Source organism: Vulpes vulpes, chromosome 15 (assembly GCF_048418805.1).
Source record: "Vulpes vulpes isolate BD-2025 chromosome 15, VulVul3, whole genome shotgun sequence".
Taxonomy (NCBI): Eukaryota; Metazoa; Chordata; class Mammalia; order Carnivora; family Canidae; genus Vulpes; species Vulpes vulpes.
Genome location: NC_132794.1, coordinates 86,347,308 through 86,365,358, shown reverse-complemented (window position 1 = coordinate 86,365,358; position 18,051 = coordinate 86,347,308). Strand labels below are relative to the sequence as shown.

Here is an 18,051-nt window from a genome sequence, read left to right as displayed (position 1 = left end):
CCCCGGTGTGGGATTCGATTCCAGAATCCCAGGATCATGCCCCGAGACAAAGGCAGATGCTCAACCACTGGGCCACCCAGGTGCCCCCTCCAGGACGCTTTTTTTTTTTTTTTTTTTTTTTTTAAAGCTTTTGCTTCGCAGCTTAAAATTTCTGGATCTTTTGTCAGAATTTGCCTAAGCTGGTATTGCCAATCCTGGCATGCTTAAGGGCAGAAGGAAGAAGAAGGGAAAGGCCCGGCAGGAGGGTGAGGGTGTGGACAGGCCTGTGGGACTTCTCCCAGGTTCACTCTCAGGCGTGGTGCTAGGAGGCATTTCATAGAAAGAGTCCAAAAAATCAAGACCCTTTGACCTGATAATCCTATTCTTGGGAATTTCTGTCTTAATTTGGAGTAAACAAACATCACCCACATGAAGGTGGGGAATGAGTCAGTTCATTATGTGTATTTACTTAATGGAATGTTATGCCACCATTAAAAGTGATCATTAGAAAGAAAGCAGCTATATAGAAAACATTTGTGTTTTAAACTTTGGTGCAAAGAGAAGCATGAAAATGATGCATTCTTTTTATTTCAAGTTTGGACTGGGCTGCCAGTCAGCAGGGGAAGTGCTTTGCCTGTGTTCTCTCATTCACTCTAGCAAACCTGCAAAGGCCAGCATGGTGTGTGCCCCTCTCACTCTGTAGATGGGGAATCTGAGGCCTGAGAGGTTGAGGATTTTTCTAGGCTAACCAGCCAGTGTGTGGTGGCGCTGAGGCAAAGCCAGGCTGTGGACATTAACACGCTGTGCCACAGAGGTTTGAATTGGAGGTGCTGGAATTATTTGGCAAATTTTCTTCAAGTTTCTCTATGTTTCATGAGAAAGAAGAAAAGAAAGGAAATGCTTGGGGCCAGGTGTGTAGCAGCTTAGAGCCGGCCCCAGTGCTAGCATGAGGGGCCCTGAAGCGAGGCTTAGAGCCCCAGAGGGGAGATAGTGAAGAGGAACTAGGACAGGTGCAGGGAGAAGAGAAAGTTATGGAAAGAACAGATGGGGTGATGGAACCTGTGATATTTCTTTCACTTGGATTTCTGGCCTTCTTGCCAACACTCTCCTTCCATCCACCCCTAAAATGTAGGTGCGAGGGAGATTTTGGCATCTGGGAGAATTAACCTTCATCTGGAGGTGGAAGGGGGCAGCGAGTAACACAGAACCTGTGGGGCCAGTGTTCGGAGGTCCAGGCTGCTGGTGGGGAGGGTCAGTGGCCCTGTTTGTGTCTGGATCCAGGAGCATCTGGGCTGGCCCATCAGTATGAGCTGTGTCAGGGAGGGTGACCTAGTCTCAGCCAAGAGGAGCACCTGGGATTTGAGGAAATAGTATATAAGCTATTTCATATAGAATATATTTAGTTTGTGTTTATAGAATATATAGGAGCCGTTTTTTTATTTTAAAAATTTTTTAAATGTTTCTTCCTACTGGGGGCAAGATGCCCTGTGGGATGGAGCAGACCAGAATTCAGACCATAACTTAGGGATCTTGGACAAGCCTGGCATCCTCTCTGAACTTCAAATTTCTTATCTGTGAAAGAGGAGTTCCTAATTCTCAGCTCCAGGAGACCGGGTCTAAAGGATAAAAATAAGATGCTAATTATGGAATGTTAGCATGGATCCTCAGATCCAGGCAAATAGATGTTTAAGAAACCATAGCTGTTATGATTATATTTTTGGTTTGGTTGGCTCTTGGTTGTTGGTGGGGGCGGTTACTCCAAGCACACGGGTCACATGGCTCAGGGCAGCAGGTCCTGTCTGCCTACCCACTTGTCTTCCTGGGCCTGCCTGCATGGGTTCTGGGATGTGGAATGAGGTGGGACTTAGATGCTCTCTGAGCCTTTCTTTAGCTGAGCAGAACTCAGAAAGGTCTCAACTGACCTAGAGGTAAGCAAGCCACGAGGAGAATCTCCCCAAGGTAAGGAAAGGGGAGGGAGGTGTTCCTGGCATGGGCCTTGCAGGGAACCAAACCTAAAGGACTGGAAGTATCTGACAAGCTCAGGGCTTCGGAGGAGATGGGCATGACAGGCAGGGGAGGAGGGAAACATGGCAGGAAAATGTTAGGACCAACGGGTAGAAGAGCCCAGGATCCAGCATGAATCGCCAGGCTTTGTCCCCTGGCGAGCAGCTGGCCACTGGGTCTTGTTTGCTTGCTCTTAATTATCAAGAAGATCCGGGATGCCTGGGTGGCTCAGTGGTTGAGCATCTGCCTTTGGCTCAGGTTGTGATCCTGGGGTCCTGGGATCAAGTCCCACATTGGGTTCCCCATAGGGAGGCTGCTTCTCCCTCTGCCTATGTCTCTGCCTCTCTGTGTCTCTCATGAAAAAATAAAATCTTAAAAAAAAAATTATCAAGAAGATCAGTTAAGTTAAATATAACCAGGTAAGCCAAGATAAAAGTCCTTCCACTTAATAAAAAATTTGTATTCCAAACAATCATTTGACCATTTTGGGGAACTCAGAATACATTTTTTCTTCATAGAAATAATATATGTGACTGAATTCCCAACAAAAGACCAATATTTTTGTTTTCAAAACAGAAGTAAAATACCATCTACTTAAAGTAGAGTTGTTTTTAGAAGATCCTATTGCAGTGTCTTGTTTCACTTTCATCTGTCCTGCACCCTGTGGCTTTTTAACCCAGGGAGGGCCATGGTTAGATCAGGATCTAGAAACTGCTGTTTGGATGCAGACTGACAGTGTAGGAGAAACGAAGGGACAGAACGGAGTGGGGGGAGTGGTCAGGAAGCTATGTCATCTCTGGGACAGTGACATAAGAGCCTCAATGGGGGACAATGGACAGTGGGCGGGGGAAGAGAAGCCATGTCCAGAGATGTTCCAGGGGGCAGATAATATGCCTCTGATGTGGGACAGGGGGTGAGACGGGGGAAAGGGGGATGTGGGTGGGAGGAAGGGAGGTGTCAAAGATCCCGAGGTCTCTGTCGTCTAACGGCTCTCACTCTGGATGCCCCGGGATACAGTTGAGTTGGCCTCTGAATGAGTAGATAAGCCTTTGTCATTCAGGAAGTACCATTTTGGGGGAATTAAGCAGATTTTTTTAAAAATGTCAGAAATGAAGCCGTAGCAAGGAGGCAGGAGAACTTAGGTCACCTATCGCATACCTTCCATCGCCAGACAGCTTTTGCATTCTCTCCTGGTTCAAGCCACAGAACATTCTCAGAATTTTCCTGTGGCACCAAAGGGGGCCCTCCCCAGGTATGAGAAAGCCAGCATGTCCCCAACATGTCCTCCCAGCAGGACTCAATAAATGTCGGGGAGTCATAATTATAAGCCTTATTCTCCTTGTGTGTCTTTCAGAATGTGATGTTGGTGCTTCTAAAGCCGTGGTCAACGGGTTGGCACCAGGCAGCAATGGGCAGGACAAAGGTAAGCTCTTGAAGGGAACCCTGGCTGGTATTCAAAAGCAGTTCTAGATGGGACAGAGTATGTGGGGCCTGGCCGCTGACCTGGGACGAGCAGTCACTGGTTGCATTGGTCTGTGAACTGGAGACCTGTTTCCGATGCCGACTTTGAGACTGGGCACATGTTCTTGCATCTCACAGGTCCAAGGCCACTCTTTCCCGCTGTGGGGTCACATGTTAAAAACTGTCCCTCGCTCACAGGATATGAATAACAACAGGTCAAGTACACAGATGAGGCCTTTGCCAGGTGCGAGTGGCATTTATCAACCTGGAGTCTCCTTTCCCGGCATTTTACCTTCACTGGCAGTAAATAGTGACACGTTCACAGTCCTGACCCTGAGGCAAGAACCTCTGATTGCTGAAATAACTTATTTCCATGGCATTTGTTTCATGTGCATCCTCAATGTTTAGTTTTTAAAAGTTTTAGGACAAAAAAAAGATTTCACTGGGAAGTGAATGGTGGGTCAGATGACCTTTGAGGTCCTGTTTGCCCTGTGGTTTCTTATCCTCAGCGTCTCAGCATGGCTGCCCAAGTAGCCAGGCTTCAGGGCCCCTATGTCACTTCGGCAGTGTGCCATGGGTGGAATGATGAGTCCTGGTTCTGCTCTCACAGACAGACATCTGGGGAGGTCCATTGTCTTTACGGGCATGAGTTCCCTTATCTAGAAAATCAAGGAATTAGATGTTCTGCAGTGCTTATTCCTGCTTCAAATTCTGGGTTTTAGTGATTCCATCCATGCTCATCTCACTAAATTTTGTGGTATCAAAGAGAGGGAGTAAAAGTCCTGTCATTGGGCACGCAAGTCAAAATGCACCATCTCTCAAAGAATAATTTCAGAAAGTGACATGTGTGGCCTTTGTAATTTCCATCTGGTTCAGCCAGGTATTCCTCTTGAGACGAGGTAAAGCATAAAGTCGGGAAGAGCAGCCAGGAAGGGAAGGCATAGAACACATGAGGAGCTGGGGAATGGGGGACCCAGTGAGTTTGGGGGTCGGTTCCTCTGTGGCAGGAGGTATCTCCTGCTGCTGCTCTGTGCTTCTTGCCACCTTGCTCCCTCCCCAGCTACCCTTCTCCACTCATTGTGTGGGACCATGTTCTCAGGGCCTGGGACAATTTTACTCTTGGGAGTTTTGAAGGGCCATGTCTATTGAGAGGCCCCAGGGGCATGTTTAAGTATCTAGGGAGCGTAGGGAGGGCTTAGGGCTCTGATGCTTTTAAAACCTGTGGGGCCATTAACCCCATCCCTGTGAATTCATCCGTAGAGGACACTTGAGGGCTGTGGGAGAAGGTGGCAAGTGGGGGTGGATTCCACTCTCAACTTGGGAAGACTCAACCCTCCTTTGGAAAGGAGGCAGCAGATGTAACCCTGAAGGTCATCATGGTGGCCTAGGGATGTCACTGAGCCAGGTGCCCAGACAGCTGAGCTCCAGCCTCTTCGCCTAGGAGCTGGATGACTCTGAGTAGCTCTGAGCCTCTTGCTTCTTCCTCTGAAAATGGTGACATGAATCTCCCACCAGCCAGTCTCCCAGGTGGTCATAAGGAGCAGACAATGGAATTGTGCAAGCATGTTTGTATCTCGATACATGCAGCCTTGTCATCGTCTACTTAGTCGTCAATGGCTTTATGCTATGTGACTGCCTTTTGAAGCGGCAGCATGATGGACTGGAAGGTGAACTCTCCATGGCTGACGGGCCTGCCTCCCACCTGTCCCCTTGACAGCTCACTGGCATGATTCTGATGTACTAGTGATAGTCTTGCTTCCCAAACAGCCCTTACGCCCCAGTTATTGCATAGATGTGGGGCCATGAGACCTCTGAGTTTTGCCGTTGGGGTGACCCTGGTGCCATGGCACATGACCTCCCATCTCTATTTGCTGCCATTAGAGAGAGAAAGAGTGAGGGGAGGCTTCCCCACAGGCTATGAGAAGGAGAGTTTGGGATGTGCCCACCATGGAGGCTCCAGGGTCTGGGAAGGTGGGGGGCCCAGGGAGGCCTGCAGATGGAGAAGTAGGGGCACCCTACAAGGAGAGCAGCCTTGACCACGTCCCAAGAAGTTATGCTAGTTCTCTGACAGCCAGGCGTCAGGAATCCTGGGCTGTGTATTTGGGTGCAGCCCTGAGTCTTGAGTATGCACTGGATACCTGGCAACCTCTCGTCCTGGAAAGGCTGGGTTTAGGCAAGACCATCTGCTGCCCAACAGATGGAGGTTCTGATTTGCTCGGGGACAGAGGACCATCGTTGTCAGAACAGACACAGGAAGGACCCCAGAAGTTGTGATGGTGGGGAGGCAGCTATGATGTCTGAGAGAACCGGGCAGTGCACCAGCTTGTTCCCTTCTGTCCCCCATTCCTCACGGTCCTCCCCCCTGGCACAGACACCCCAGCATCCTCCCAGGAGCCCCTTGGACCCTGGGTGTTCTCCCCTTCCTCTATGTGCCAGGCCATCTGTGTGTCTGGAAATCTCCTTGTCCAGAGCTTTGGCACATTCCTGGTGTATGTGACAGGAGACACAGATAAACGCTGACCCTGCGTATGGTGTTGGGGCTGGGGGTTTTGCCATCTTGGCATAGAACTCAGCAGAGAGAAAGCAGGCTATTTTAAATGACCACATCTACTGCTCTTCATATTGTTCTTTTTGTGTGGGTGACTTCCTCCTATTGTCCCTGCCCAGTTCCTCAACTGCTCGAGTGTTTCCCAAATGTTCTGTCTGGATGCACCATTTATCCTTTTGTGTTTTCAGCAACTGCCGACCCTTTACGTGCACGCTCTATTTCTGCTGTTAAAATAATTCCCGTGAAGACAGTGAAAAGCTCTTCAGGCCTGGTACTCCCTCCAGGTATCTCTCCTTGGGTTGGTTTCTCTTTTTCCTTTTTTTTTTTTTTCTTTTTTTTTTTTAATTATTAGCAGATCATGCATGGTTTTCCTTTCTTCTAACAAAGACGTGGAGGCTTAATCCTTGCATGTTTAGGAGCTATTCCCTCTCACATCCTTAGCCGGTTTCCTTTCTTCCTGTGCATGTGTGCGTGTGCGTGCGTGTGTGTGTGTGTGTGTGTGTGTGTTCTGTGAGCCAGCAAGTCTGGGGAAGAACTGACTGATGCCTTGCCCCTCCTATCTTTAGGAGAAGGGTCAGTCCAGAGGCTAAACACTGATGCTGCTGTGGGTCTCTGGTATGTCGGGTATGTGATACACAGAGGTGCGTGAGGTACATGGCTCTCCCTGGCAGCTTCCAGCTCCCAATACTTTATTTAAAACTTCAGAGTTAAAAACAAACAAACAAACTTCAGACTTCCCTGAGAATAAATGTGTCTGCACTGGGAACCTCTGAGTAGGGCTGAACTTGAGGCAGCTGCCTCAGATGCCAGTGGCTCACTGGGCCAATTCCCTCCCCAACCCCTGACTTCACCTGCGGTCACTTCCTGGCCCTCCTCTCCAAGGAGGGGGTTCTGTTCCATTGTCAGCTCTGGTGTACAGCTTCCTTCAGTGTGAAACGGCCTAAGTGAGGCCCAGGTAGCGCTTTATCCCAGTGGTGCTTTCGTGAGTTGGGCAACTCTGGCCAAGCATCCAGGAATCTAGGATGGGCTAGATTTGTCATTTGGCTGCTCGTCCTTTTTGAAAAGACCATGTAAGAGTTTGCCCAGTACTTTTGTGACCTCAGTCACTTATCCTCTTGATAGGTTTGGACAAGTCACATGGTCACCAAGGGCACTGCCTGCCCTGCCATACATTGTGTTTTTGTGCTTCGCTTTCAGTGGGAAGAGGTGCTGATAGGGCAGATCTGTTCTCTTCTGTAACACCAGTGGTCATTCCGTCTGAATTGGAGAGGCTGCTGGCCTGGAAAAGGAGGAGAGGAGGCTGTGTTTCTCTCTGCCCTGGCACAGGGATGGGGAGGAGTTGACGTCTGAGCCTGCATCCTGCCCTTTGCCCGCCTTAAGCCTTACCCCATAATCCCAGCCTTGACAACTTTAGGTCAGAGATCCAGGCTACGCTGTGAGCAATTTGAAAAAAAATGAGCTGTGGGATTCAGTTCAACTGAGCTGTATAGAAGGAAACACAGGCCTTTTAGAACTGTGTGGTTCTACATTAGTTTCTTGACTCCTCATCACTGGTTTTCCTAGAGGAGGAGCATCCGGATCTTCTGAAGCCTATTTTGAAATCCTTCTCAGTGGAAATCTGAAAGATGACCTGAGTTTGCTATAAGCCATTGTGAAGTGTGGGAGAGGTCGGCCCAGGGAAGGCTCAGCTGGGGGCCTAAGGAACGCTGTTCACTGAAGGGTTTGGTATTTCTTGTCATTTTCTTTGGTGTGAATTTTCTTCATTAAGTTTGGAATGTGAGGCTCTCACCCATGATCTTTCTCCACAGGCAGCATATCCTGTCATCATTTTAAGGATCTTGACTTACTGGTAGAAGCTCTTCTTTTCCTTTTTCCACTGGAGAACTGCAGGGAGCAGTGATTTTTTTTTTTTTTTTCTTTTCCATAGAACAACTTGATTCCCCATGTTGCCAACTTGCTCTTTCATAAGAAGGATGGAACGGAAGCTTGAGAAATCTCTCATAAACTCTTCCTTGAATTGTGCCTTACTAATTGGTCAGAAGTCTGCTCACCAACCTAAGTCTCATCTAATAAAAGGAATTAACCTGCTTTCATTTTGAAAGGTTTCAGCTGATAATTATAACTCATACAAAACTCATTGTTGCCTCCATTTTCCCTGAACCTCATGATATGTGGTAAAACCTCTGAAACCGGGATTTATCTCTCTTCCACCCACAAATTAATTCTCATTGACCACCACATTGATCATAAGACTTTGCGTGGCTGTCAGCAGGTTCATCTCATTCCCCGGCTATAATGAGTTGCTAACTGACTATTGCTTTAATCTTTCAAGAGCCTTGGATTCAGGCTTTTCTTTTGCATCTTTCCTTTTCAGACATGGATCCTACAAAAATCTGCACTGGGAAGGGAGCAGTGACTCTTCGGGCCTCATCTTCCTACAGGGAAATCCCGAGCAGCGGCCCCACGAGCCCTCAGGAGACCCCACAGCATGAAAGCAAACCAGGTGTGTGACCTCTCCCTGGGAGAGGTGTTCACAGTCCCACTGGGAGGGAGCGAGGCTCTCATGCTTTTGCTCGGAAGGGTGTGAACTCACCAGCTGCCTCCCATTATCCCAGAGGTCTCTAGAACACCAGCGCCTTGTTCCATCTATGTTCCATCTATGATGGGTGGTGATCGGTGCCCTGAATTAATAGGTACTCACTTGCTTCAGACAGAGGAATGGCAGTAGCCACCATTTTGTCAGCTTTTGACCAGAGAGAGGGGGAGAAACCTCGTTACAGAACTGGTGGCTCTGCAGACTGCATTCCCAGGGACCAGAGGTGTCTTAAGGACATGGGAGGAGAGTGGTGAGATGGGCTAGAGATTAGGTTTGTCCGAGGCCATCCCTGCTTTTGGGAACAGGGCTGGGGCGGTAGAGGGAGAGAAGCCAAGGGAGGTTAAGAAGTGCAGGTGCCTGACTGACCTAGCTCCGGGGGGAAGAGGTGGGCAGGGGTGGGGCGGGGCTCAGGCCTGGGGAGGAGACCTGGCAGCTGAAACAGCAGGATCAGAAGAGCAATTCCAAGGCCGCTGCACACCAGGATCTACGGGAGACAAGCCCATCTGTAGCCCACCTCCCATTGTGATCCATTGTTCAGGGTGTCTAGAGAGTGGTGTTGAGACCTGGGACTTTGGAACCCAATAGATCTATGTTCACATCCTGCCTCTACCACCTGTGGCCATGCTGTTGTGGACAGGACATTCCCTGACTCAGCCCTAGTGGTCTCTATAGAACAGGCTTGATAATTGTACCTGCCTCATAGCATTACTTGAGCATGGAGTGTGTACAGATTTTGCACCTGCTAGTAGCACAGAATGAGCATTAGATTTGAGCTACTTTTAGGTTATGATTGTAGTTATTTTGACCTCTCTACAAAGTGTTCCAGAGCTCCCCGACGTGTTCTGGGGGTTGAGAAGCACTAAGGTGTGACGGGCAGCTAGCTTAGGGTGGGGCAGTCCCGCCCCCCTACCCACTAGTTCTCACACCTGAGCCGCATCAGAATCACCTGGAGTAAAAGGCCAGGGTGCTGGACCCCAGGCCAGGGCTTTAGGATTAGCAGTTATTCCCATTTACAGGTCTGAGGTATAGGGTCTAAGGGTTTGCATTTCTGACAAGTTCCCAGTCTTGCTGATGGCCCAAGGATCATATCTGAGAGCTCCTGCTATAGGGGAGGGGGATTTTCTTATCTTTCTTGAAGGAAATGAAGGGAGAAAGGAATGAGGGGTGAAGACTACTCCTTGGGACTGGAGACAAAAGGCAGTGGGGCACACAAACTCTGGTGCAGTGGGGAGCAGTGTGTTGTGATGAGATGGAATTCTGGGGAGGGGGATGGCCAGCGCCCAGCATCCTAGAAACTGACTTCCTGTCCCAGCCACCTATAAGTAGCACCAAAGCAGATGCCTAAGGACGAAGTCAGGCTAGGGTTTGCACATCAGCCCCATTCTGATAATGTTGTGCCCTGTGGAGGGCTTCTTTTTTCCTGGTCTCAGGGAAGGCATAAGTGGCCTCTAGCACTACAGGTTGAAAGTAGCTTCTTGGCCCCATATCCCACAACCTATGCCTGACTTTTGCCCCACTCCAGTTGGCCACTCTAGCCTCCTAGAAAGTAGAACAAGGAGTGAAGGCAAAATTTCTTCCTAAGGCTAGCTTAATCCAGCCTCTCCTGGCCTAACTAGGAAGATCCAGCTCTCCCAACGATGTTTTGGGGAAGAGAGAATCCTAAGGGATAATTTGAAGGAAAAGACCATGGCTATAGCCCATGGCTCAATAAAATGACCTTATCAAGTTCAGGTCCCTTCCTCTGGTGGTGAAAGGTAGCACCAGTGGGAGGAGAGAGTCCTTGAGCTCCCCCTCCTGGTTGTAGGGTAGCACTAACAGAACACTGGAGAGTAGCCTTCACCCAGCAGTCTGTGGGCTTGGGCTTACAGTGCCTTGCAATAATTTGAGCACTTTGGGAAGCTCCCTAGTCTCTGAATAATTGTCTATCTTACAAATTCTGACAGCTAATTTGGGTGGAAAAAAAATCTTGTTTTAAAATGAATACACTGAAGAATTAGGGGATAGCTGTCAGTCATGCACACCTCTACAGTGAATCAATTTTCATAGATTATTTCTTCCTGGTAAGTGGAGATCATTGATTCCAAGTCAACAGACATTCATCTCTGTGCCAGGCACTAAGTAGTCACTGGGAATTGTGGTGAGAAAGAGAGAGAAAGGAGGGAAAAGGAGAGTAATTCTGGGTGCATTAGATGAGGACAGAAGTCCGTTTGCTTGCAATGGAAGAGTCAGGTGTGGGCTACTAGCCTACTACTGAGTTTTCTGACTGTGGGGAAGCCACACCTTTGAAGCCCATGTAAAGCATGATGGATCTAGGAAAGATGGTTTCCAAGCCTTTCTAGTTCTAAAATGCTCTGTGACCTTGGAAGTGTGTGAATTAACCTCCCACAAACAGAATCCCATTCACTGAGGACAAATTCGAGATTACATACCAGGGCATTTTGGGTGGAAGGAGCAAGCTGGATTTGAGCAGAGAGGAGTTCCAAAGAGGCTGGAATGAGTCAACACTGGAGTGAGGTTGAAAAGGGATGTCACTTTAGAGATGGGACCTTCCAGCTGGAGATCTTGTCTTCCTACCATACTGCTCATTGACCAGCAGTCTGCTGGCACTTGACTGGCTGTGTCTGTGTGGCTCCCTAGTTCCCCTCTCATTCCTCTCTGCTCCTTGCACCTGGGCCTCTGGATGACAACTTGCTTTCCCCCATCAGTCTCCAGTACTGTCATAGAGCCTGGGAGTCCATAGACCTTGATAGGCCTCATGAAAACAGGTTCCTACAGTATTTGTAGGCAGCCATGTCCAGCCTGGACCAGGAACCCAAATATAAGGCAGCAGGTGTCTCTTGCCAATGAACGATTGGGCATGCTTCCTACTCCCAGTGCCTTCCCAAAAAGCTAATGTCACAGAGTGTTCAGCTCCCTTCCTTATCCCCAGGGCCAACCTTTGTCCCCTAGCTGCTCTGTCTGCCTCCTCTCTGCCTTGCTCCCTGGCTTCACCACCTTCTTCTTTCTCTGCAGGTCCACAAGTGGCTGATCAGTTGCCCAGACTGGAAGTTCCAGTCTTGTACTACTGCCCAGCACCTGTGTCCTGGTTTCTTCCCTTTCATGACCCCTTCACACCCACATTTCAGAAGTGTCTCCTATTCCCACTCCTTCCTCCAACTTCCTCATCTTATGAGACGTGGTCTGGTTTTACAGTGACACAGCCCCCCTGTCATGGCTCAGCTCTGCCTCTTCTGTCTTTGTGATGTGGGCAACTCATTCAGCCTTGGCAAGCTTCAGTTTCCTCATCTAGAAAGTGGGAATGACCTTGGGATTCAGTGAGCTCTTTCATACCAAGATTTAGCGCTGAGCCCGGGCACATAGCAGGTGTTCTTTGATGGCAACCTTTCTAGTTATGCACAGCCGGAGGCCCTGAAAGCCTTCCAATAATTTCAGTTAGAGGCCACAAGGGCAGTGGAAATGAGAAACTGGGGCCAGGGTGAAAGTACATTTGGACGAGTGAAGTGAAGTGGCAGTGCTCCATGCAGTGTGTTTGAGGAGCACTGAAGGGCAGGACTCCCTGCTGAGTAGGCGTTGTTTCCCCTGGTTGACCAGGAGAATGGTATTGTGTTCCTGGAGACTATGGCTTTCTGGAGGGAGAGAAAGGAATCTTGAATTCCATTGTTGGACATACTGAGTTTTGAGGCAAGGGCAGGACTTCTAGGAGGAAGTTATTTGTTGTTTTAAAGATTTTATTTATTCATGAGACGCAGAGAAAGGCAGAGACAGAGGGAAAGGGAGAAACAGCCTCCCCTTTGGGGAGCCTGATGTGGAACTGGATCCCAAGATCCCGGGGTCATGACCTGATCAACCATTGAGCCTCCCAGGTGCCCCTAGGAGGAAGTTTCTAATAGGCATTTGGAAATTTGGAGTTCAGAATGTGGATTTAAGAATCATATGCATCCAGACGAACACTGGGAGGATGGAGGTGCTCTCTGAGGTGGAGCGAGATGGAGCCCTTGGAGTTGCCCAGTTTAAACCTACCCTCCAGACTCTTGCCTACAAGTGGTACCTTGACTCTGGATCCCCAACCATGGCTTCCTGGCCAGCCTTCTAATCTCTCAATGTGGACCTTGATTGTTGGATTAGAAACATCTAGAAAGAGCTTGAGTAATCTTAGTGCTGACTCCCTTCCTCTGGGAGAGGTGTTACCTTATCCCTGCTTCCTGATATCATTTGCCTACCAGGTCTAGATAGAAGAGACAGGAAGCCTAATGAACTGGTTGGTGTGATACTAAGCTTCCTTTCTGGTCTAGCCTGAAGGTTATCAGTCCCTGTGTTCTGACTCACAAGCCAAAATTCAGTTCATCCCTTACATTTGGTTAATCATGTGCCAGTTTACTCCAGTCCTTCTTGGTTCTTGACTACCATATTAGCTTTGGAACTAAATCAACCCATTTCCTCTGGTTTGACTTACAGGTTTGTGCTCTAGAAATGGTAGTAGCAAAAAGATACTATGAGAAAATTGACATGGAAACAGTTAAAGACACTCTCTGCCCCCTAATAACTCAGAGTCCTCTTTATGAATGTGCCTGTACAAGAATTTGGGCTGAACTCAGAAGTTGGAAGGAAAAGTCTCCATAACGGCAGCCCCGGTGGCACAGCGGTTTAGTGCCACCTGCAGCCCGGGGTGTGATCCTGGAGACCTGGGATCAAGTCCCACATCGGGCTCCCCGCATGGAGCCTGCTTCTCCCTCTGCCTGTGTCTCTGCCTCTGTGTGTGTGTGTGTGTGTCTCTCATGAATAAATAAATAAAATCTTTTTTTTTTTTAATTTTTTTTATTTATTTATGATAGTCACAGAGAGAGAGAGAGGCAGAGACACAGGCAGAGGGAGAAGCAGGCTCCATGCACCAGGAGCCTGACGTGGGATTCGATCCCGGGTCTCCAAGATCACGCCCTGGGCCAAAGGTAGGCGCCAAACCGCTGCGCCACCCAGGGATCCCAATAAATAAAATCTTTAAAAAAAAAAAAAAAAAGGAAAAGTCTCCACAAGAGAACATCCTTACTACTACTTTTTTTTTTTTTTTAAGATTTATGTATTTATGAGGGAAGGAGGGACAGAGGGAAGAGAGACAGAGAATCTCAAGCAGACTCTCCACTGAACACAGAGCCCCATATGGGGCCTGATCTCACAACCCTGAGATCATGACCTGAGCCAAAATCAAGAGTTGGATGCCTAACCACCTGAGCCACTCAGGCGCCCTGAGAACACTCTCACCTCTGACACCAAATGCTAGTTGAAGGGATTCCTAAAACTACCCTCAGGTTTTATAATTTGCTAGGACTCAACTCATTGAAAGTTATTATACTCGTAGTTATGGTTTATTCCAGGGAGAAGATACAGATTAATATCTGCCAAGATAAGAAGCCCAATGTGGAGTCTAGGGAAGAACCAACCATGAGGCCTTTCATTGACCTCTCCTAGGGAGTCAGGATGTATTACTTCCCAGCATTGAGATGTGACAGTGTATTTAGACTGTTGTCCAGGAAATTCTCCTGAGCTGTTGTGTCCAGAGTTTTTATCCACTGTTCATGTGGCTGATCTCACTCTCCAGTCTATTTAGGAGGTTGAGCTCTTGATGGCTCAAAGCCTTCATGCTAAATCATGTTACTGATCTGGCACACAGACCTCTCCCCCATTGGGATGACATTCCAAGGGTTTAGAGATTAATTCCCAGAAGCCAGAAGGCAAAGGCCAGACCTCTTTATGGGTAAGGTTAAATTCTTTACCACACAACTAGAATAAAAAAATAAACACAAATGAGATTTGGAACACCATTAGGCCCACTTTTAATACCTCATCTAATTCTTAGATACTCCATTAAAACACATCAGATCTGACTCAGTAAAAATTGTCCTAAGATCCCAAGAAGAACTGATCAGCAGAACAACTTTAAAGCAGACCAAAATGAAATTAGCACAGAATGAGAGAAAAGAAAATATCAGGAGGCTGTGGCCACAGCTGTATAAAAAAAGAGAGGGAAAGATAAGATAAAACAAATTATACTTGTCCTGGAAAGTCTCAGTCTCTTAAAGGGCTGCGAAACCTATCTAGAATCCAACTTTCCTAGGTTCTCCTCCCCCTTTAGGAGCTTTGAGGTAACACTTATAGAAAGAAGCATTTTGACAGTCTTTTCAACCAAAAGTTAATAATTGATGATTATGTATGTAAAATCTCACCTGCCACACTCAGGTACAAATGGCTATGGGCTGCTGCCAACCTTGAAGTTACAGAAGACTAGGTAGCAGAGGATGATATACGTTAGAAATTTAACTTTCCTTCAATAAGGAAGAGAGGAATGCCTAGAGAGGTCCTGGGAACTGCCTTTTCTGGGGCAGGATGAGGGGAATGGTTTTAATGACTTGGAATGAGAAGAAAAAGAGGGTTGATCCCTAAGGATATTATGTTCTCAAAGCTATCTGTCACACAGCAGATGTCAGCAGCTCTTACTTATTTCTGTGTTTGGGGAAACTTTTTCCATATTCTTTGGAGTCCAATTTTACTAAGCACATACTTCATGCCAGATATTCTCATTTAGTCCTCATGACTCAAAATAGGTAGATAACCCCTCGTTTCACAGGCAAGGCTGTCATTGGCTGCAGGATGTGCAGTTAGCAAGGTCTCAAACAAGGCAGTATGATGCCAAAGTGGTAGTCCCTTTATGACTAGCGCTTTGGAGAGACAGACTCCACTCAACTGTCCACGACACATCTGTTAGTCAGTGCCACCTGAGACAGAAGCAACCCAACCAAGAACCAGAGAGCATGGAAAATAATGTGTCCCCATATCCACGTAGAAAGCTCACATCTTTCACTGGATGGCCTCTCAGAACCTCTTGAGATTCAGGATGTGTGTGTAGATATAATACATTTGACAAAGGTGGATAAGAAATAACTTAGGAAGACAGAGCAGAAGTTGATGGATGCAGGGGGGTAAGGGTGGGGAGTCATTGTCACATTGTATCACCTAGTGGTTGATGGCCTGCCAAGTGTAAGGAGATGTCTGGGCCAGGGATCTGGTCATGTTTAGGGTCCTTCACATGCCTGATCTCTAGATCTTCAGCAACCATGTGAGGTGTCCATAGGGTAAAGATCATATTTTATAGGTGAGAAAAAGGAAGTTCGGAGTGATTAGCAGCCTGCCATCAGTCACAGAAGCCAGTACATTGTAGTAATGTGTGTAAAACTCAAGTCCTGTAAATTCTCCAGCTATGTGATTGGAAAGAGAAGACAAATACCTAAGGATTATGTATAAGGGGATGGCAGAAATGTAACCAGCAACCCGCTAAAGGAGTATACAACTGAAACATGCTGTAAAAACTCTGCTTTAGAGGAGAAAAGAAAGCAAAAATGGATATGGGATAGTTAAAAGCTAATAGAAAACAGGTTCCAGAAAAGATGTTTTTTGAGTATCCTTTTATCATGGTTTTCAAAGTGTGGACTGTGGACCGGAAACCTTACCATCACCTGGGAATCGTGTTAGACTTGTCAAATCTCAGGCTTTACCTCCTCCCGTCAACGGAGTTAGAAACGCTGGGGGTGGGGCCCAACAGTCTGTTCTAACAAGCACTCCAGTGATTCTAATTAAGCCAAACTACTGTACTTGGATGCAAATCATTTGAAACCTTTACCTCTGTGCCTTGCCTTCTGTTTTAGCACCTTCTGGCTCCTACCACCTCCCCGGAACATTGGCGGCTGATGGTGGGGTTGGTGGCTGATGGTAGTAGGCAGAGTGCTGCGCTGGATTCTGGAAACCTAGGCTACTTTGTGTTTCCTGGCTGTGTGATTTGTGGCAAGTCACGTGGCCTCTATTTCCTCATTGTTGAAGTCGAGTGATCACCTACCTCGCAGACTTGTTGTATACACTAAATTAAATACTAAATGGGCACAAAAGTGACTAACAGTGTCTGGCACTTAGATTGGTGGTCAGTGATATTGGTAAACTCAACTGGACACCTGGAAAGCCCACCCCCTGGTCCTTGCAGGCCCCACATTGAGATGGGGCTAGGGCTATGAGAGCTGCTGTGTTAATCCCTCTTCGTCTCTATCCGGTAAGATCAGAGTAGGTAGGGCACAAAGAAGGAAGTTAAGGGATTGGCTAGTTCAGAAGTTGGCAAACTGGACTGAAGGCCAAATCTGGCTCATACCTATTTTTGTACAGCTCATGAACTAAGAATATTTTTAGGAAGAAATGGTTAAAAGGAAAATCACAAGAGGAATGGTATTATATGCATATGAAAATTATATGAAATTCAAATTTCAGAGTCCATAAATAAAAGTTCTTTGGAATACAGCCATACTCATTCATTTACATATTATCTGTGGCTTCTTTTGTGCTAGGACAGCAGGGTTGAATAGTTGTTGGGACTGAGACTGTATGGCCCACAGTGCCCAAAATACTTATTGTCTGGACCTTTATAGAAAAAGTGTGCTGACCTCTGGGCTAGGTGAAAGATAGAGCATAGAGACGAGGTGATGCGGAAGATGATAAATAGCAAACATTTACTGAGCTCTGGCAGGCACTGTGCTAAGCATTTCTCATGCATTATGTCATTTAATCCTTATAGCAACACTTAGGAACATCATTATCCCCACTTTTCAGATGGGAAAACAGGCTTAGAACTTGTATGGGTCACAGAGCCCATTGGTGGTAGATCCAGGATTTGAGCTGAGGTCAAGCTGGTAACCACTGTGCCCTGCTGGCTCTTGGTGCTAGGTGGGTCATGTTAGGAGAAGTTCTGGGCCTCTGAGATGGGCATGGCTGGGAAGGCAGGATGGTAGCCGGCTAAAGGGAGACAGGGGTGCCTTGTAGCATGATGAAAACTCAGGGTGATTAGATTTTGAATTGTTTATGTGGCTCATTTAATGGAAAGAAGAAAAGCAGGCAGGGAGAGAAAAGAAAAAAAGTCCTTATCACAGCAGATACCTCTGGGCTTAAATCATGCTCTCCCCCTAGCCCAGTGCCAGTCGCCACAGAAAAAGTGCTTATCAACTTCTCCTCTCCCGTGTCTGTTCATTAGCCCAGCCTGCTAATGAGGAGAGGTCATTCCAAAGCCCACATCAGGGTTGGAAAAGGGGAATGGGAGTTACTAGGAACCAGGAGGGGAGAGTTCTGTTGCCTTTTTGTCTGTAAAATAAGAATGTCAAGGAACAATTGTTTCTTCATTACTGTGAATGTGAGCCTTGTGTTTTCAAAGGTCAGCGCCTGTGAGCACATCATGGTTTAGAGTGGGTTCCTATGGTAATTAGGCCATCGTGACTGAGGGCATTTTGTGTCCGGTGACGGGTGCTGGATTTTCCTCTTTCTCTGTGGTACATGCTTGTTTGCTGCAAGTGTAACCATTTTTATTTGCCCCCCTTTTCTTCCTGTTTTCATCCTTTCTGCACCACACGTAGTTCTGGACTCAGAGACTCCCTCAGCAGGT

The 18,051-nt window shown here is 47.4% G+C and overlaps 1 protein-coding gene across 50 annotated transcripts in view; it reads left to right on the top strand.

Annotated features, from left to right (window-relative positions):
* SORBS1 (sorbin and SH3 domain containing 1) overlaps nt 1-18,051 on the top strand; it is a 228,974-nt gene that overhangs the window by 110,720 nt on the left and 100,203 nt on the right. For 17 of the 50 annotated variants that reach the window (XM_072739626.1, XM_072739615.1, XM_072739620.1 and 14 more), the window contains exons 4-6: nt 3,338-3,406; nt 6,181-6,276; nt 8,367-8,495. In XM_072739626.1, coding sequence (XP_072595727.1) covers nt 3,338-3,406; nt 6,181-6,276; nt 8,367-8,495 — 294 coding nt within the window. Of the gene's footprint in view, nt 1-3,337; nt 3,407-6,180; nt 6,277-8,366; nt 8,496-18,022; nt 18,050-18,051 lie in introns of all 50 variants that reach the window. The other 33 variants (XM_072739597.1, XM_072739623.1, XM_072739612.1 and 30 more) reach the window with 3 other exon arrangements.